At 43.3% G+C, this 21,071-nt stretch overlaps 1 protein-coding gene across 9 annotated transcripts in view; it reads right to left on the bottom strand.

Moving 5' to 3' along the window:
- The window catches only part of KDM2B (lysine demethylase 2B), a 115,307-nt gene that overhangs the window by 73,131 nt on the left and 21,105 nt on the right, over positions 1-21,071 (bottom strand). For all 9 annotated transcript variants that reach the window (XM_069870951.1, XM_069870953.1, XM_069870954.1 and 6 more), the window contains 2 exons: positions 8,757-8,935; positions 5,793-5,899 (listed from right to left, as the gene is read on the bottom strand). In XM_069870951.1, coding sequence (XP_069727052.1) covers positions 5,793-5,899; positions 8,757-8,935 — 286 coding nt within the window. The remainder of the gene's footprint in view (positions 1-5,792; positions 5,900-8,756; positions 8,936-21,071) is intronic.

Below are 21,071 nucleotides of genomic sequence, written 5' to 3'. Positions count from 1 at the left end.
ACACGGCGGTGCGCAAAGCACTTGGAAAGCTGCTAAGGATGTAGATCCTGCCCCGAGCGGGTTATGAATCTGTTGGACAAAACCACAGAATCATTTGGTTGGAGAAGACTTTTGAGATCATTAAGTCCAACCGTGCCTGTCCACTACAAAACCATATCGCTGAGCACCTCATCCACCCATCTTTTAAACACCTCCAGCGATGGGGACTCAACTGCTTCCTGGGGTATCCTGTTTCAGTGTCCAATGACCCTTTCAGTGAAGAAATCTTTCCTAATATCCAGTCTAAACCTCTCCTGGTGTAACTTGAGGCCATTTCCTTTCATTGTATCACTTATCACTTGGGAGAACAGACCAGCACCCACCTCAGTACAACCTCCTTTCAGGTAGTTGTAGAGAGTGATGAGGTCTCCCCTCAGCCTCCTCTTCTCCAGGCTAAACAGTCCCATGTCCCTCAGCCACTCCTCGTAACCCCTGTGCTCCAGACCCTTCACCATCTTCATTCCCTCATCTGTACACGCTTCAGCCCCTCAACATCCTCCTTGTAGCGAGGGGCTGTGCCGAGCTCTGGTGTGCACGGGGTGGGTTCACATCTGAGTGTGCTGACATCCCATCCAGGCCTCCACAGGGAACGTGTTATTTACCTTCCAAATGCCAGATTTCGGCAAGAACAGCCCATAGAGCATCAGCGGAACGACACCCAGTGACCATCTGAGGCTGCCTGCGAACTTCCTTGCAGCGCTACGCCTTCGGCTTGTGCCAGGAAAACTACCTTCAAACTGTAAGAACCAAGAGGCCCCTTTTTTTGTTTTAAATTGGAAGCTTAAATTTCTGAAAAGGTGCCCACTGCTGCAAGGAAATGAACCAAGCTGCCAATTCACAGCAAGCTGGGTCTGTCTGCCCCTGGAACAGCATTTCGATATTGGTGAGAACACAACTCGTTTCTCCATCCTTGTGACATGGCTGTTCAGCTCCAGGCTCACCACAAACCATTCCAAGCGCCAGCGTTTGCTTCAGTTACATGTGTGATGCTGCAAGTCCTCCAGGCTCTGCACAAAGGAGGATTTGAGACTAATGCACTGACTTAAAAACATTACATTTTATTTACTATGCTAGCTGGGAAAGTTTTAATGAGAACTTGTGCTCAGTGGTCTCATTTTCTTACACTTAATTCTATTTATAGAGTGCTTTTGTATCAAAAGCGAATCATAAATGACATACAAAGTGCATGCCAGTCTCACATGCATAAAACAGCACCAGGTTGCGTTGTGGGACCTGCAAGCTCCCTCAATTCAAAGGGCAATCTCTGTCTCCAGAGGCACACGCTCAGCTTCTAATTAGACCACAGCTCAGCAGAGCATTTTAACATCAGTTTAAATCCATCTCTACTTTGTAAAGGAATGAACAGAAAGGAATGGATGGCTGAATAACAGCCTAGGAGAGGGAAAACAGGCCTGACAGAGTACATAGTAACAGAGCAGCATCCTTTTATGATCAGGTAGATGTTTCATACAAGATACCTCATCCTTAACTCAGGAATAACCGTAATATAAAAACCTATAACGGTAATATAAACCTATTACAGCACTGCTTAGGTAATTACTTAAATAATGGGAAGAATTTTGATGGCAAAAAGGCTGTTGTAGTCACTGAAGCTTTCATTTTCATTTGTTCCATAGTACAAACAATATCAAGTCATGAGAAATGCCTGTTGCTGTTTCTACAGCCATTGTGTCCTGCCACACTCGCTGGTTCACTGCCACAAATAGTCTTGCAAGTCTATGAACACAAAACCTAATAAGCAGAGAGGATAGTAATTTCAGCAGGGCTATCTGTTTTGATAAATGAGAAATCAAATTAATACTATTTTATTTTTTCTTCAGTTCAGGCTCAGCTGTATCCAGATTGCTTCAGACCTGGTTGAATTTAAATCTCAGCTTGTTTTGAGCTACCTGAAAATGGTTCCAGTGCACTATCATGAAAGGAAGCAGTTCTGAGCCCAGCTTGGTTTCCTTTGGCCACTGTTTCCTACCATTGGGATTCACAGTTCCACAGACATCCAAGGTGATACAACAAGCTTCGGTCCATAAAACCTGATGTTACAACAGGGCTGCCTTTCCCTTCTGCCCTGGCTCCTAGTGCCCCAGCACGTTGCCCTCTCACAAACAGGCTCCCACATTTGCGAGGCTCTTTGCAGCATCCCTGGATGCGGAAGAGGAGAGGCAGGATCAGGCTTCCTCAGTAGCCATGAGCTGCTCCTTCTGCTCACCCGATGCCTCGTGCCCCAGCACCTTGTATGAACTGCAGAAGGGGTTTGTTGATGATCCCACTCTATGGGGTTTTTTTTTCACACTTCTGCACTGCCCTTCGGCTGGCACAAGCATTTATGCAGCCATGTGGTGGTTTGGACGGCCTGAAAGGTAATCAATTTTTCTTCTCCGTTTCTGAGTCAGTGTTCAGCCAGACCATCCTCCAGCCCAGTTTGCTCTGCAGCTGCACAATGGCACGTTCTAGCAATGAGGATGGGACAACGCGGGCATGGGACTGTTTTTTCAGGGGCAATGCCAACTTTTATCAGCTTGAAGTTTGTCACGCTACAACCTCACCTAGCCATCCCCTTAATTTCTCATGTCGTCTAACTGCTTAAGAGGCAGTACTTGGAAAGTTTTACATGGTTTTTACATAAACCATTTCCTCACTTAATTCGGTCCTCTAAGGCTCCTATTAGGTAAGTAGTCATTTACTTACAGACAGGAAAATAACCTCATTACCCAAAATTTTTTTTAAAAGTTAATGGTGCAGGTCCAAGTGAAAGCCAGGGTGGTCTCCAGTGCACACAGTGCTCCTGGTAACCAAAGCAGCACAGCAGATGGAGCGTTCTGTAACTTCATTCCCAGCACGGAACTTGACGTGCAGGAGCCAATACAGACATTTGTGTCTGGTAATGCCATCTGTGTCTGCAAAACCGCAACGCTTCCGCTGGAGTGCTTTTTGTTTGTAGGGAACATGTTAATGGTGGGTATCGCACACTGCAAACTCTTAGTAGTATGAGAATGCTAAGAACAAGAATGAAAGGAAACAATCCCAATTCTGAGCAACAGCAGTCATTAATAAAGCATATGAATATTGACTGTTCGCATAAATGAATGGGCAGCATGAAACGAGTGACAGCACTGACATTGAGCTCCAGAACTTAACACGATCTCTTAAATAAGAGTTCATAATGTCTAGGTACTCACAGCAATAGCTGAGACTGGTATCTGCACAGGAAAGGGTCAACTGAATTTCCAAAGATGCAGAAAGCTAACCTCCTGAGGAGTTTATATTTAAACTGGACTGGTTCACGGAAGAGAAATCTGAGAGTCACTACGCACACACTTCCACCTCAGGATAGTCCCTGCCTCAAGCGCAGGAAGGGAAGTTGAGAAGATAATTTTAAGGGGTGGCATAATTTTACGCTCATGCTGTTCTTGTGCTCTTCCCAGGGCATCTATGACAGCAGCCAACAGCAGACAAGTTACTGGGCACCACGGATCTTCATCCTGATCCAGCACAACTTCTCATGCGTTCCCAGACTATCGATGTTTGTTACTGCCTTTATCTTTGTTGGTTCTTCAGACAGATGAGGGGCTTGTGCCAACAGTGCTGTAAATCAGCTTTCTCTAGTCTTTATGCCAGATGATACTCACTAGCAACATCCTCCCTCTCATCACTCCAGCCGCATCACCCTTGCCTTTAACTCTCACACATGGTAACTCCTTTTCCCCCACATCAAACTCTATTGTCACATTTCAAGCACTTAACAGTCTTGCACTATTTAGCTTCCCTCTACCTATCACATCTACTAGTTTATCAAGCTGTCAACCTCCACCTTCACTTTGCCAGTGACAGCAACCTCAGTGGCTCTGTGTCTGTTTCTTCATCAAGCATCTCCTTCCTTTCTACCAGGCCATCACCCACACATGGGAAAAGCTCCATGTCAAAATCTGTTGAATTGCTACTTCTCCAAAATTCCTCTTTGAAACCTACCATCTGGCATTTCATGATGCAAGTAGTGAACTGCAAGAATATACTCTGCTTTTTCTGCTAAATTCTGTTAGTCATGTTGCTACCTTATCCTTTAAACCATCTCTGCCTTGCTTTGTTTACTTGCTACATATTTTTTTAGCAACTGGAGTGTGCCTGCTTTAAGAAAGGAACCACTTTCTTTACTGCTTACCTTCTATAATCCATGAATCCTGATGCCTTAAATCATTATTCCATTTCTTAGCTCTAGCATATTATAAATAATGCTAGTTAGCAGACTAACCACTTGGAAAGCGAGGTGTCTGGCTTCTAATTTCTGGCCTGCCACTGGTTTATTGTGTGACCTTAGGCAAGTCACTTAGGACATTTCCAATTGCATATGTGAAATTTGGCACTCCTATCCATATCTAGTTACCCTAACAAGCAGCTCACTTTTTTTCAGAAGGATAGAGTATCTTTAGCTTCTGCTGAAATCAGTGGTGCTGAGTGTTAGCACAGGACCAGCCCTCCACACGGCACCTGCCACACGGGCTCTTCTATTATGGACACCTTTACCTTCCAAAATGTTTATTTTTAGAACATAAGAGCAAACGCCGCGTATCATTTTCTGACTGCACACTCCTTTGCCTATGTGAGTACCAATCTATTTTAGACAGTTTGGAAACAGTTCTGAGCCATTTGCAAAATGCTAGAGGTCGGTTCAACAGCAGAGCCTGGGACGCCGCCAGCATTAGGTCTGGCCAATAGGAAATATCTCTAAAAGAGAAACAGCAGTGCAGGGCTTCCAGGATTATGTGGTGTTCATCAGCCATGCAGGTCAGTAGCTTTTCTATCATTAACATCATTATCAGTTGTACTAGTTTCTGCGAAGTTTACAGTACACATTTTCAGCTCCCCTATTAGCTTCTTTTTCCAATCATCACATAAACACAGTTTCAAGGAAGACATTAAAACAGAAGAAACAGCAAGGTGAGGTGAGATGCACTATTACAATTTGTTGAAAAACTAGAGATGAGATGGGCAGAAGCAGGACAAACTGCTTGTGTTCTCTCAAACCTGCCCTGAGCGGGTCCTCTGAAACAAGAAACTGAGCCTGTACAGCCAGTCCAATATTTGATCTTGCTGTTGAAAAAGTCAACAGAAAAGTAAACTGGCACGAAGGTTAGTGACAGAGTACTTGAGGAGACACGCATCTATTAAAAATGGACTTCATTTCACAGAACACCTCTCAGCTAAAAGCTGTTTAGCCACTAGTAGTTTAGAACCTGGGAAAGATCTGAATTCAACCTGTGGAAGCACTTGGGCTACACTGTGTCAACTGTATGACACATCTGTATCCCATGAAGTGATTTCTTTGGGTAACACTTCTGGAGAATTAGGAAATCTCCTGAATAAGGTCAGTCTGCCATTTTCAAAACAGAGTTGCTCAAAACTGGAAAATAAAAATGCACTTTTCAAAGGGATTTGATTAAAGATTGTGTTCAGCAAACTCTAGATTATTTCTCAATTAAAAAACTTACGACTTTTAAAATTAATATTTAGAATAAAACTCAAAGTATTTCTCTCTTAAAGATTAAGAACATGAAGAATCCATAAAGTTCTCAAATAAAAAACTGTTCTCCCAAAAAGCTGGTACAGTCCATGGTAGGTGTTACACAACTCAAGAAGCTCAGCCACACCAAACCCCCTTCCTACTCACTGACAAATAAACAAATCATTATTTTCTCTCCTATCAGCTTTGGAGTTCAAAAGGAATTAAACAAACTTACTTTTTCACTTTGGGGTATTTCATCTCTGAAATAGCGTTGGTAGCATCCGTCTGCCTCTCCTTCAAATGCTGTGGCCACATATTATCCACCCAGTCGACCAAGTCCACCTGAAAGCCCCACCAAAATCAACTGTTAGTTACTGAACACATGGTTGGATGTTCTTCTGCTGGCTAAACAACAGCAGCAGGAGCCACAAGGAAACCGCGAGAACCTCACGGTTAATCAAAAGTCCTGTGGACCCAAGTGGTTAAGGCGCAGCATTTCATCACCACAACTCAGCCCTTTGCAACTCAGAGCAAGAGGAGTTTTGCAGTCAATTTAACTGGGTGTAAATTCTGAGCCATGGGCACCTGTGAGCCCCTTCTCTTGCAGCATCACCTGCTGCCTGTGTTCATAAGTACTTTTGTAGCCAGTAGGCTAGAAATTGCATTTACGAACATTAAATTATAAACATAAAAGAGATTATGTTATTCCAATACCTTACATTTCACAGAACATTAACACCATTGTTCAGGCCAAATTCTGATTTGAGTAATTCCATTATTGCCTGCTGTGCATATCTTTCATCACTCTACTCGGGTATAAATTCACCAAAGTTCTTGTCCAAAAGCCAAACTTTAGGAAGTGTGGGCAAAAGAAAACAGTAAAAGCTGAGCAATTGGAAACATACTGCCAGCAGGATGAGGAAGAAATAGCAACTGAAAATTGTTTGGGGACATTGAAGCAAAGCCCCTGCGCTGGGTGCCAGAGCATCAACTGTGATCCGTCCACCACAGCAGCAAGGACAAGCCTGTGATTCATTCTCTGGTCTGTTTTATGATGGAGCCCGTGTTAGATATCGAGAACACTCCCTTCTGGTTATGCAAGTGGATCACATGTGCCAGGTTTCAAAACAGGGGAAAACACCAATTCACTTGGCGAGTTCAGCAGGCTGTAGTGCTGCATCCGGCCACGGTGTGGCCGTACGTCCTGGGCCCCCATCGCGTGAATGAACCCCCACTTATGGGTCAATAAGGACTGTGAAACCTACCCTAGGGATTGGTGAGAAAGCTGTCCTCGGACTGCGTGCAGTGCGAATGGAGAAGGCCAGTTCAGTCGTGGTTAGCACCCTATTTAATCTCCTGGCTGTTAAATCTCTTTAAAGGCCCACCAGGAATGTTATCTGTATGAGTCAAAGCAACTGCATCCCCAAAGGATCTTCATAATACGGCAACTAGCACGTGAAATCCTTGCCGACTGGGGCTGGCCCTCTCTACTTCTTCATCTGCACCAGGTACTGTTGATAACATACGGTACTTTGAGAAGAGGCAAAAGGAGACAATATGGCCAGTAGGAATAGTACCAAATCCATGACTATCACAGTTGAATACGAAAACAAAATTAATGGTTACTGCCCTGATCCTCAAACCATTTCCACATCCTGATATTGCAGCCTACAGTCTTTACACAATGGGGAACACAGATCAAGTATTTCTGCTTTATGTGGGCTCAAAGAGCTCTGCAGAATTCAAGGGACCCTTTTATACAAATATAGTATGCAACTAGTGTCTGACTTTATGGACTGGACTTTGCCTGAGCCTCCAGCACGCTCTCTTCTATTCCCAAGGATCTAATGGGAATGCAAACCTCTCTTTCAGTGAGATCTAAATATCCCTGGTTTTACAAACGACCGAGCACTCAGGTCATATTAAACAGATATGAAGTATTCATTTACACACGGTAACAGGTACTTAATTGCATTTTTCAGCTCTAAGCACCCAGGAAATTCACACAGATGTTTTAAAAGCTCACTGAGCGTGATATGCTTGGGAAAACTGGGATTATTTGAACACAAGAAACTCCCCAGAGCATTTCCAAACTATCCACTAGCGTCTGAATGGCAGCAAAAATCTGCACAAACTTCTAAATATGTACTTAATATTCAGTTTGTGATACATGCATAACAGAACACAAAAGCCTACTTAAAAATCACTTCTACAAATCAGCAATTAGACCTGCCTTCTATTTTTGACCTGTTCAGGCAGAAGTGTGGTGTTTACATTGTTTACATAGGCAAGAGATGTCCCCAGCGAAAAACCTACTGGTATAGCTAGAATAGCATTTAGAAGTGAGAGGAAAAGTGTCTGAAAACAAAACATCGTAGAGATATGTTTTCACACCCAGCAGTTCCTTGAGCATCCAGAGCCTCAAGCACATACACACAGGGAACACGCAGCCACAGGTTCTGATTTGAGAAGTCCCTTTGTTCACCAGGATTGATGCCCAAAGTCTCTGCCGAGTGTCCTGAGAAGCCACTCTTAAACCTCCAATGCTACTTCTTCTGTCACTGTGTACTACTGAGTTGATGCGCTAATCCTCACCCACATATGGCTACATTTTGCTGATAAATGAAATCATCTTTATTAACAAGGTCACAGTTTCACTGCCAGAGACTCCATTAAAAAATGTGTATACAAGTCTCCTCCCTTCCTCTGACACTGCCAATTCTGACATAGCAGTAATTACGCTGATTTAATCATGTATAAATTTCCACATTTAATACATGTATTTTCAACTTTTTTGCTTTGGACCCCCCTGAACAGTTTTCAGTTAACAGGAGGGTTTATATATGAGAAATTTAAGCTTCCTGATAATGGCTTTAAATTTCCTCCTCCCTTGAGTAGGAAAAACAATAGGTAGGTATTTAATTTTGGATGGAATTTCCCCTAAATATCTCTGAGGAACTGGGTATCTGTGCAAATCGCATGACTAAGAGCTCATCAGGTACCTAACTCCTGTAAATTAAGCTCCACTGTCAAGGAGACCGGCTTTCTACCTAGTCAAAAATGAGATCCTAACACTAAATGGACATGAGCTACAGGTGCGTCACATCACCTTGTTTAAACTCCATGTTTTATTTCTTACAAAGCACCTGGTGACTGGGAGGAAGCTGAAAACAAACACCATCCCCACAGGATCCCTTACCACATTGGGGCGCTTGACAATGTTCTCCAGCTTCGTGTGGCTGAACTCCAGGCTGATGACATTGTAGAGTTTTTCACGCTGGGCCTCTGGTGTTTCGTAGTATCTCACAAACTGAGACATGCTCATTTCAACGCCCCTCTGTGTGTTCACATCCATCACATCCACTATCCGTCGGCTTCCTGCAAACACATAGACACACTCTCAAGACATTTACCTGTGCTTTATTTATAGATATATAAAATTGTGTGTATATATATGTACATATATATATGTATAAATTTTCAACAACTGCGAGAAAGCTGCTGTTAGAGGATGAGAGACCAGCATCAGTCCCTCTGTGGGTCCCAAGCAGCCCCAATAGCGAGCAGGGAACTACCTTGGAAGTGGATTTTGTGTCCAGCACGACACTAAACAAGTCATTTGGTGTCTCTGCTTTGGAGGGATGGAGCTGCTCCTTTACATGGACTGACATGAGGAGGAGCTCATTAAAACCTATGAAGAGGCGATATAGTATGGTAGCAGGGGGCATGCAAGGCAAACAGCTCTCCAAGTCGTACCCTGCAATTTTCTAAACATCCATATGTCTCTCAAGATGCTTCTACTCATGTACAAGAATTATCCATAAAGAGCTAACTGCCTCACATCACTGGATGCTGTGAACTCCTGAACACCTTATACAGACTGCTGAGCATTCTCAGTTCCAGTCGTCATCAGCAGAGATGAAAGCACTTAATGCCATGGAAGAGCAAGCCCCCACTTTGGATCTCTCAACAAAAACTACAGGACATACTTTCGGCTTCTCAAGTGGCAGGCATACAAGTCTCATTAGCACCAGAATGCTGAACAGCAGTTTTAGTCGAGCCTTCAGCTTTACACAGATTAATCCACAATCTTCTCTTCGGCCAACTGGAAGGTTTCACCTCTCCCAGCAATTTCATCATCCTAATTAGCAGTTCATTTGTGTGTGAGCAAACGGGAGCCCATGAGAGACATGCCTCATTTCCAGGAGAGAAGGATTCCAGCAAACAAACTCACAATGCTTCCAAAAAATGATTCCAAAACCATTTGCGCTGCCAAAGAAATAACTCATTGCATTAAAACAAAATGGAGGGCCGCTATACGCCATCAAAGGAAATTATTAATAATTACAGAACCTGGCCTATTGTGTGCTTGGGAGCAGTATTTCAGAAAGAATGATAGTTTGGATCGCATCACCCCATTAAAAACATGCTTAGCCACTGATAGCGGTGACAGTGACAGATGCGATAATGATTTGTGAAAGAAACTCAAGGCCATAAAGCTTTGTAATCAGAAAGAAAGATTTATACGGTGTAAACCTGCAATAGTTCCACTGGCTCATCAAACTCTTCACTACAAGGCTGGTGAACAGATTCCATCCTTAGCCTGAGCTCAGGACTGTACATCGTGTTGCCACCTTGAGGCAGGATGGGGAGAAAGTTTAGTTACGTGGTATAAAGCACAAGAATGCTTCAATTTGGTATTTAGGTATTTGAAACAAAATACATAAAATCTAGCTTGGGGTTGGGTTTTTTGTTGTTTTTATAACTGTTTACTATCAAGGGGGAAAAGTCTTCAACTCAACAGGTTGGCAACTGGGGTGAAGGCTGTTAAGCCCCAAGTAAAAGCCAGCTGATTCCTGGCTTCCAGTGCCCGGGGATTAAAGCACTGGCTGCAGCCCAGAGGGGTTAAGTGCACAGATACCAAAAAGTTATATTCGAACTATTGTGTAGCAGAGCCTGGGAACTGCCATATGACAGTCTAGGTTTGATCTCAGCTTTACTGCAAGCAACCTTGTTCAGCCTCTCAATTATCCTTCCTGAAAGAAAAATCAGCAGCTACCTGATGAATTAAAAATATGAGGCCCAGCTCAATAGCAGGTTTGTTAAAAGTACACTATTGTCAATTACAGACAGAAGAGCTAAGATTTGAATTGATAGTCTCTTGACTTCCAAATTAAAGAGCAATTTGAGGGGCTGTTTTTTCTCCTAAAACACATTACTATCCAACAAGCCTATACATAATGACTCCTGGAGTACCGCTCGCAAAATCTGAGATGTATAATTACAGGTTAACAGCCTCTCGCTCACTGCCCACTTCCTAGCAGTTCTGGATTACTGTCAACTTCATCTCTTTCCTGAAGAGATTCAGCTGCTTCTTCTAACTCCTGCCCCAAGGAGAAGGTTAAAAAAAAAATTATTATCCAGAAGGGGAGACAGGTAAAGAACAAGGGAAAGCAGCAACAGTGGAGCTCCAAAAAGCAGCGGCAGGCTGAGAGATCTCAGGTCAGGGTGGATTTCTGAACATCTCCAACACGCACCTTACTTGATGTGTCATTTCTGTTAACCTTTTCCTAGAAACCCCCCTTACCACAGCCTTGCCCTGCTATTTAAGAAAGGACCTCACTCAATCAAGCCCAATGCAGCCCAACAAGTCCCAGCAGCACCTCAGTGATCCTGGCAGTCTCTTGCCCTCACACAGACCATATTCCTCACTTTCAGATCCTCACTCGTTATGTCTGGAGTAATGTCCACCCGGATCCCCAGCTGGCAAAGAGCATCTCTTACTGCTGACATGGGATGCTTCAGTGTATCATCCTTGGTTTCCCAGGAATTTTTTCCAACACAACTCTTGACTGGAGAATGCCTGGACGGTGCAGAATTAAGAGGCGTCATTTCCTCTGCCGTAGCAGACGTGACTCAGTGGCAAAGTGGTGATGCTAGGGTTCACTGGAGGGGGTTTTACAGCCTAAAGAAGAAATGTCATCCTCCTCTACTGCTGCTTACTCATCAAGCACAAGTGAATCCCCCAAAGATCACAAAGACAGTAACTAAGAAACAAGCCAGCACCATCTTTGACAAGAGGAACAGACAAAAGCAAGGAGAAGAAAAAGTGGCAGAGATATAAGCTGGGAAATAAAATCAACCAGGAAGAGTTGCTTTAGAACTATGCTTCGTTTGAAACCTTAAAAAAGGTAATCACGTTACTCCAGCCCCAGACATTGTAAAGGTTTTAACAGATTAATTCCTACAACATTGTGACATGCTGCAACATCATTGTGGGTTTTTTTTACCTAGCAACAAAAACCTGGAGGAAAAGTGACTTGTGCAGAGTTCCTGCCTCCCACTGCCACGCTATCCGACTTGGTTTGGTATGGAGATTTGCTCACATCCACTCAGAAAAAATACTTCAAGAGCAACAGGGAGGCAAACCTTGTCCTCCAGTCAGAAAGAGAGCTGCACTTCAGGAATGCGAGTTGCAACACATAGGCACCTTCCCTGCATCAGCAAACTCTTTCACAACTCACAGCTTCATGAGTCCACCCCAGAGACTTCAGGAACAATGGGCTCCAGCTCCAAGTGATTCAGCAAAGCTGAAGTTAGTGTTGATATTAGGAGCAGTGGTAGCAAAAGGTGGCCCATAAGTAAAGCAAACGTGAACTATGCAGTAGAATACAAGAAAGGCACAGGAGGTGTGAATGAGAGGTGAAAATTACACCTGCTGTCTCTTCTTCAGGCACCACTGGCAGGAAAAGGTACAACTCTCCCACCAAAGAGGAAAGACCAAACATCCTTTTCTGTAGGAATGATTATCAGGCCTGTCCATTAAGAGGATAAAGCTAGCTAGCAGAATTATTTTAACTCTTTGTGGCTGAATTAAGGCCTATGCCTGTGGTAGAAAATAGTGTCTTCAAGCAGAAGCCAATTTCAAATGCCGAAGGACAGGCCTGCTGGTCCTCTTCAATCGTTATACTTCTTACTAGGGGAAAAAAAAATCCTTAGTTTGTAAAGCAGGATGTTTGGCAGAGCCTTAGGAAATCTGCTGGCTTCACTAGCGGGTTAATTGGACCTAAAGACTGAGGCTTTGACTTGCATCCCGGTTAATCCCTCTGGAACTCCCAGAGCTAGGAAGCACGTATTCTTCTGCTGCCCACAGGAGACTATTATGATACCCTGTTCCTCACTGGGACAGGCTTGAATCAGAGCAGAAACCCCTTGCTATTGACGACATTCCCTGCATTTCAGACCCAGGGTAAGAACAACCCAAGTTAGAGGACACGTACCAATCCCATCGCTCCCAAAGCCACCAGAGGGCACAGAAGAACAAAGGGAAACAAGAATCCAGCTCGGACACTCGCACACATCTCTCCCCATCACCTCCCTGTCCTTTTTCTCACCCAGCATCTTCCCCAGCACATCCCAGTCCAGCGTGAAACGAGTGTCCCCAAGCCACCGAGCTCCCCCTTTGCGGTGCCCTCTGTCTCTCCTCTTTACATCCCCTCGCCCAGGTACCTGCTCCCAATCCCACCTGCAGAGCAGGAGCCTTTGCACCTGGGTTCAGTTGTTTCCTTCTTACGGAGATGCAAAGCTCCTGGCACCTGACATGCACCTTCCCCTCCCCCATGCCCGCAGCTTTATCACTTGGTGTAACGCTGCCAAATCGCAATAAGCCATGTTATTAGGGTTTTTTCACACGACAAAAGGTAAGGTATTTAGAGCATGTCCACAGCAAGAGCTTAAGCCAGCAAAAAGTCTTAAGCCTTAATGCTACAGGACTAGACTAAAGAAAGCAGCTCAGGGCACATAATGTGTTTTAGTGGCATTATATAGCATCAATTAGCATCCTTACAGCTACGTGAAACATAAACTGAAGTTTTCAGTGATTTTTTTTGAACTTCAGCCACTGAAAACCACAGAGAAAAATAATGCCATATAGAAACACTTTACTTCTCATTTTTACAGAGTATCCAAACGTATTAACCTACAGCCTGAGCACGCTCCAGGTAGCTGAAAAGACCAGCTAGCACACACAGAACTACAGAAAGGAAGGGAAGTGGGAAGAGATATAACTTTGTTTCAAATCTTACGTTTTATTTATCTATCAAATCTATTTTAAGACTACTGATTGTTTTCTAAAATGTCTCAACATTACCCGCATTTAGCAGTAACAGATAAAATACAGGGAAAATGTTATAAATAATTTCACGTTAACAGTGTTTTATAGTGACATTGTATTCCACACAATCAAAAGCATCAGCGAGCCAAGAATCCTAAAGCAATGAAATGATTTCGTTAAGTGACATGCTAATCGGGCAATAGCAGAGGTCTTTATTTTCCTAAAGACAAGAACAAAGGCGCATTGATTGGATCAGTGCAATCTATTCTCCTTTTATTTTCAGGAAAGCTCCCTCTGCAACCACACCCCAGCAAGGAAAGAACAATTCAGGTGTTTATGGCCTTATTTACATTGTGAATGCCAAACTATATTTTCTAGTGCCCTGCTCCACCAGAAACACGAATGGTGGGAAGGAGATTGTAGCTGTGCCCAAGGCATCCAGAAACACCCATCAAAGCCCAGCGTGCAACTCAGCACCCAGCTCGGAGGGATGGAGCACACCTGTCCATCAAGGAGAGGGTTTAGGAGATGGCTGAGATGATCCAAAAGCTGCCTTCAAAGGTCTCACCTGCCCTGTCCTGGCTGTTGCAGCCCTGGCTTTCTCTCACCTTGACCCTAGCACTCCTCAGATTTCAGGGCAAACAAACGGAAATTACCAAGATAGAAGGAAAACATTGTCCTTTTTCTGGCTTTCTGGTTTTCTGCTGAGGGTGTGAACTGGATCAGCTCATTGAGGGGTTATAGGCATCCATCAAAGCCGGACCAGGAGGACCTCAGGATCTGCCTGCATGGCACAGGCACAAGCAGGGTGGAACAGTCAGAATTGGAAGGGAAAGGCTGCCTCTACCCTTAGATTGCCTTTTCTACCTCTTAGAACGCCATCACAATGAGAAGTATTACTCTTCCCCAAGCCTGGAGCACTGCACAGGTTTTTGTGTCCCAAGTCCAGAACTTGGCACTTGGCCTTGTTAAACCTCATCCCACTGGCCTCAGCCCATCGATCCAGCTTGTTCAGATCTCCAGATTCCATCAGATCTCCAGAACATGTTGATATTAATGTATATTTTTAGGTAAAAGCATAGCTACACTTGAAGGTCATTTTGGACTAAGACAAACTATGACATTAGAGCATAACAGTTATCATCAAATATTTAGGATTTTGGGTGCTGTTCCTCAAGAATTAGACAGCTCTTTCCAGTTTGGACGAACTAAATCAGAGGATCCTAACTGCAGAAGAACAGTGTGACTGTGAGGAGTTATTCTAAAACAGCTGTTCTGGTTAATTTTCTCAGGTGGACAACTAGTTTTTTAACCTACTCATAGAGAGAGGTTTTGAGATGACCACGACCATATCCACGCATCAGTCCAATTTCACTTTCATGCTCTGGCATCATAAACATACGTTCTTTTGAGAGGCTGAATTTTTATTATAACATTCACTCAAAGCAGATTTACTGCTGTTTATATCCAGACATGAACATGACTGTTTTTAGCAAAAGTGTCCCAGTTTAACTATGATTTTTTAAAGAGTTTGCCTGTGTTAGGTAAAGGGCAAACTGAAAGAGAGCTCAAACAGGAAGCTCAAGCTCTAAAAATAGAAACGGTTCCACTGCCAAAATGGCAAGTCAGCGGACATGCTAAACATAGGCAAGAGAGCATTATGATATTTCACTTTTATTTCTAAAAGCCAAAAAAAAAAGCATAAAGAAGGAATATTTATGTATTTTATCACACAGAAGTCCTAATCGTGGATCAAGGCTCACTCACTAGACACTCTCCTCACGCACAGCTCCCCAGTGAAAATTCACAAGAGAGGTAGAAAGCTGCATCCATCACGTTTTAGCCCAGCATCGATTAGGGCTGAGAGCTAAACCATGTTAAAATTTATATATATAAAACATATTATATATTATATACATACATATTTATATATATAAAAAATATATTATATATTCCTCCCCCCCCTGTGAGGGAGGAGGACAGTGTGACTTTTCTGCCAGTTCAACTTTTTGAACCATCTTACTGCAAAAAAGAGCAAAGCCCGTGCCAGCACAGAGGAAGGGGATAGGAAAGCAATGCCAGAAGTGGGGAGAGAAGAGAATGACCAGGATGCTGATTTAGATTTGTTTAATTGCTATAGCAAAAAAGCAAGTTAGATGCAATAGGTAGTACAGGGAATGCAGACACTAAACCAGGGCACATAATAGGCAGCAATAGCAAAAACTAGATGCTAGTTGAGATGACAAAAAAGATGGTCTGGCACCAGAGCACAGTACTGGAATTGGAGGGCCAAGTTTCTATTTCTAGTCTACCAGGAACACTTGGTAAGTTTTAACCACTCTCTGCCCCAGGTCCTGGTTTCTAGATACAAACCATTCACCAATACTCAAGAAACCGATGAGGCTTAAGTAATTTTTTAAGCAGGGTCAGCTCCCCTCCTGCCCCACGGCACAGTTCCACAAACGTCTGGGTAAGGGATGTTCATTCACCACAGGTGGCTGCTGTGGGAAATACGGCGACACCAAACCACTGTTCCAGTGTGCCCTTCTGATACTGCAGACTGCAGCTTTTCTTCTTAAACAATAAGCTATGTAAGAGGCGCAAAACCAGTGCATGTTAAATGAAGCAATGTTCTCTGAAAGTCTGCAACACGCCACTTTAATACAGAGAGATTTCCACTTCTATGTGCACCACTTCACTCTCATGTCAGTGGATGCCTCAGACTCTAAGGGTTGCTGCAGAGCTTATACAACCACTTCAGTTTTCAACAAATTAGGTAGAGCCCTCAGACCGTAGGAAAATCACTAATGTAACCTTCTCTTGAAAAAATAAAAGAAAAAATCCATTCAGAAACTCTCAAGTCTGGTTACTAAAATTAATTCTGCCCAGGAGAGAACACAGCGCAGCTCCACCGCACTGTAATTCTTCCTAGACCTAGACAAACAGGGAACAGAGAGAGGATCAGGTCAGAAATCACATTACACTGTCTGATCAACATAAAGGACTGTTGGTGTCCCACAAAGAACTGATAGATCCCATGACAAACAAACCAAAAACCCACTTGTCAAGTCCTCCTGGTCCTGCTTAGAGCAAATGATGTTGCTCTCTCTATGACTATTGGTTCATGGTTGGTAAGAGTATCCAAACTGCACTTGCTCCAGTCTGGAAGGATTTATCTGTACTTCCTCACAAGCTACTATGAGACTGGGGAGTAAAATGAGTTCTTAACAGTACAGTAGCCTCGTCAAAGAAAGAGGGATACAGAGAAAACAGGAGAGGTCGCTCAAGGGAAAAGAAAGAAAGAAAAAAAGACAAGCACAAAAGGATGAGCCAGAAAGTCTTCAGTGCTGCACTTGGAAAAGAGAAACCTACTAGACAGAATTGGAATGAATCGCTCCAATAAAACAGAGCTTTTTTTTATTGTCCAGATGTTTCCTTTTTGTAGTTCTCACATTTAAAAAGAAATGCAACAGCCAGAAGTCTGGCCAACTCACACCAACAGTATTTATAAACTCCTTTGTTGACAGACCACGTTTGGCTCCATCCTAGCTTAAAGGCACTTGGATGTTATCATTTTCAGTGGTAACATTTATTTCCTGATTTTAGCCGAGGTCTGACTTAGCAGATTTCCCAATTACCGAGAAGCTTCAGAGCATGAAGCACACTGGCAGTCCCAGCAGCATGACTGGGAGGGTATTTGGAACTTGATCTTAAAACAAAGTGGTTTTAAAAAAAATACTGGGAGATTTTAAAACAAGTTTTGGCCATAAAACAATGAGATGGAAGAATTGTTTTCATAAAGACAGGATCTCAAACACATGTTGCTGTAATACTGCAAATAGCATTACAAGCTCTAAGATAAATCACCAGCCTTGACATACACTGCTTTCTGATTTTCCATTTTTCCCCTTGAAAAAGTTTGTAGCCCAGTACATGACTCGGCTCCCTCAAAGCACAGGTTTTGGGTTTGTATCCTCAGATCAATGGGAATAGCTCTGATCTGCAATTATTTTACGGTCATATCTGAGGAACATCCAAGCTCAGCCTCATCCTGCAAGGAATCATCCTTATTTCCTGTCTTCAAAGTGCTCCTGGATGTCCCCTCGCTCCTTTCAGCTATCAGAGAGATGTCCTGCCTTCTGTGCATCTGAGTCCCTTGATGAATTTAGGGTGTGACTGGCAGGGTCCAGAGGCTGAGGTACCCTCACTCTGAATCCTCACAGGCTGAAGAACGTATTCGTAAGTTGTTTTTTATAAAACTACACAGACATCGGCCTTCCAAACCACAAGAACAATGGGGATGCTTTCATTAACTCAGTTTTGGTTAGTGCTCCAACATGAAAAGGAAAAAAAAGCAGGGCCCAGAGAGCGAGCCAAGTACGGATCACATCATAGGGCACAAAAATACCCATGAGCAACAAGAGGAGAAAACTTACAATGAATGGAAATATTTCACACAAGTGCCTCCCCTCCCATGAGATCAGCGTTGACTCCTCTCCCCCAGAAGAGCCTGGTCCACTGCATTTTGAAAAATGCATTATTTGGACACTAGGAACAGAGCAAAGACCTCACTGCTTCCTCCTTATCCCTCCCACAGGACTCCTGGAGGTAGAGCAGCTAATGACTCCTGACTCAGCTCTTCTGCTTTTCCAGACGCAGCACTCCCATTCACAGGACAAATCCCCGCACAGGGGGAGAACCATACATCTTAATCAAGACTTCGATGCAAGTCTGAGGGCAGACTTTTGCACTTCCTTTGAACACCCCGTTTAATTTTGGGAAGCACTCCTTACAACAAAGTTTCTCTAATGAGCCTCCTTCCTAACTCCTCTCCGTCTCCAATTTCACAACTTTCTTGAGACAAATGGAGTGTTGGTCTATAGAAAAAGCAACACTAGGTCCCTATTCAGCAGAAATGATGGAAAGTTTTCTGAACTGCAGTGTGTGGCTGCTTTGTCCTTCTTTTGTACCTGCACAGCTAATTTTCTTTCACAAGATGGAGAACTGTACATTGATTAAGACAAAATTTCCCCTACTTGCCCACAGACCACACTACGAGCCTCTCGACTTGCTTTGTAGTCCAAAGTGAATTCAACCATGATACAATTTTCAGAGAAGATGAATTTGAGAGAGGGAGCAAACACACAGGAGGAAAGAACTAAAAAATCCCTAGGAAGCAGTTACTTGGAGACAGTAACGTGGTTTGCTTTCAGGTTTTTTGAGTAGCTACTACCAAAAAGCTGAACACGTTTGCACAGCTAGCTTGGGAACCATTGTGCTATCACACCAAAAGAAATGTATATAATGCAAAAGAAATGTTTTACGTGGTCTCTGCCCTCCCTCCTGCCTTAACCCACCTGATGTGCAGTCACCACAATTTTCTCTTCTGTGGAGACACCACTTATGATTGCTGATTCGGTATTGAAAGCAATTTATACATATGTATATATCTATAAAGTTGTAACACAAACACAGAATAATCATTACCTACAACGTTTACATCTTGTCTTTCTGTGGAGTTCCTGCCATACATATTCTCATTCTAGCGGGAGTTCCTGAGGACTGCAGCACTGTATGTATTTAACGGAAGAAAAATTATGAAAGATATCGAGCCTCACACAGCTTATGGCTGTTACATACACCTAACACGCAGTAATCCTTTCTGCCTCAACCAAATTTAAATTATTTCAATCAGCCTGCTTACATTTACTAGTAGGGGAACTTGTTCCACCCCACTGCAGTGCCCTGTGCAGGGGAGGCCACAGGAAAACTAAAAACCGAGACTCCCCAAATTCTGTTTCCAGCACCACAATCAACAGGTACCTGGACAGATCATTTCACCTCTCAGCTCGTTTTCCACCTGGGAAAAGGCAGCCCTGCTATTTACTGCGCACCATTGCACTGTGGAACTGCAGTTACTCCTGCAATGCGCAAAATGTTGTGACATCAAACTTCAGAAAACTTGCTTAGGTCTCTTTCCTATGAAAAAAACAAAAACTTAATGGCCAGTGAAATACTCTTCTGCAGGTCTAATTTCTTCCACTGATATCAAAGAAAGCTCACTCCGGAGTGGTATGATGAAGTCCTTAACATCTTACTCCCTTAGTGAATAAACCATGAGTAGATGCATGATGGCAGGCAGCGCCTCCTCCAGAACTGATACTTGGCAGCAGAAGGAAAGTCTGACCTGCACTTGCAGGGCCAACCTCCCCTGTTTACAGGGCTTTTCCCTTGCAGACTTCTGGGGTTTAATGATGTAATTTATTCTGTTATCTTTCTTCACTGACACAATGATTATAAACTCATAGTTGAGGCAGAGACCTTCACACATATTTCTTTAAACACTCAATTTGCAACTGAAATTTTTGGCTCAGCTCCTGTTCTTTTGGTGTTTCTAATGAGAAGGCAAACCCCAGCAATAATTAGGTATCTCTCCAGCTACTCCCAGCAAAAGATGCAACAGGATATGCATAGCCGTGGTTTCCTTTCGCCTTTTGTCTTGGTGATCAAAGCCTGCCACCAGGTCTTTAAAGATTTGACAGAATCACAGAAATCAAATACTGAAACAATCTATTGGGTCTCATCTTGTGCATCATCTTCTCAGGCCATGTGAAGATTGCTCTCTGCAACTGTTTTTGGAGCTCTGTCATATTTGCTACTTACTGCCATAACTCAATGCACAAATTTCATCACAACCAAAAGTTCTGTTGCTTTCAATTTTACTTGGGTTCCTTATCCAAGACAAAAAAAACCCAAAGCCCTTCAAATCAGTTTGTGAAGGGAACACAATAACTAAATGAAAGGACAAAACATTTTCTATCCATTGAAGCATTATGGCCCAGCCCAGTCTACAGCATCAGATTTTAAGAGCAAAGTACGTTACTAATGATACATTCTCCACTGCTCCTACAGCTTTTTTTTTTTTAATCCTAGAATTAAACCCTTAGTGAGTTAGTTAAGTAAAATCCATTGGTGACTTGATGTCAGTTGTCAGACCACCCCGTGAATAGTCCTGTACTTGCACTGTTCCCACTGATACAATGCCCGGCTGGGCACAGTGAATTCCATCCAACAATGCTGCTGATCCGACAGAAGTGACCGCTGTGGTCACAACTTTAACCTCTGCAGCCCAGGGATCACAATAACTGCAAGTCTCTATTCTTTCCTACAATCCTCAGCATGTTTTAAAATGGCCCCTTTTGCCACTAGCCAGGATTGCAAGCTCAGCTTTGGGGGTGTCTGCATCACCTGGCACACAAAGCTACGCCAACCCACAGGGACAGCAGGTGATGTGTGTTTATTTAGTGTTCAGGTACGAGTATAAAATCTGGGATTCAACGGCAGAGCCTGCCAGCTTGTAGCATGCAAACTGAAGAGAGGTCAGTTAAACATAAAAGCAAA

The sequence above is a fragment of the Phaenicophaeus curvirostris genome, chromosome 17, assembly GCF_032191515.1.
Source record: "Phaenicophaeus curvirostris isolate KB17595 chromosome 17, BPBGC_Pcur_1.0, whole genome shotgun sequence".
Classification (NCBI taxonomy): domain Eukaryota; kingdom Metazoa; phylum Chordata; class Aves; order Cuculiformes; family Cuculidae; genus Phaenicophaeus; species Phaenicophaeus curvirostris.
The sequence above is the reverse complement of the archived record's forward strand: the minus strand, read 5'-3'. Positions and strand labels throughout refer to the sequence as shown.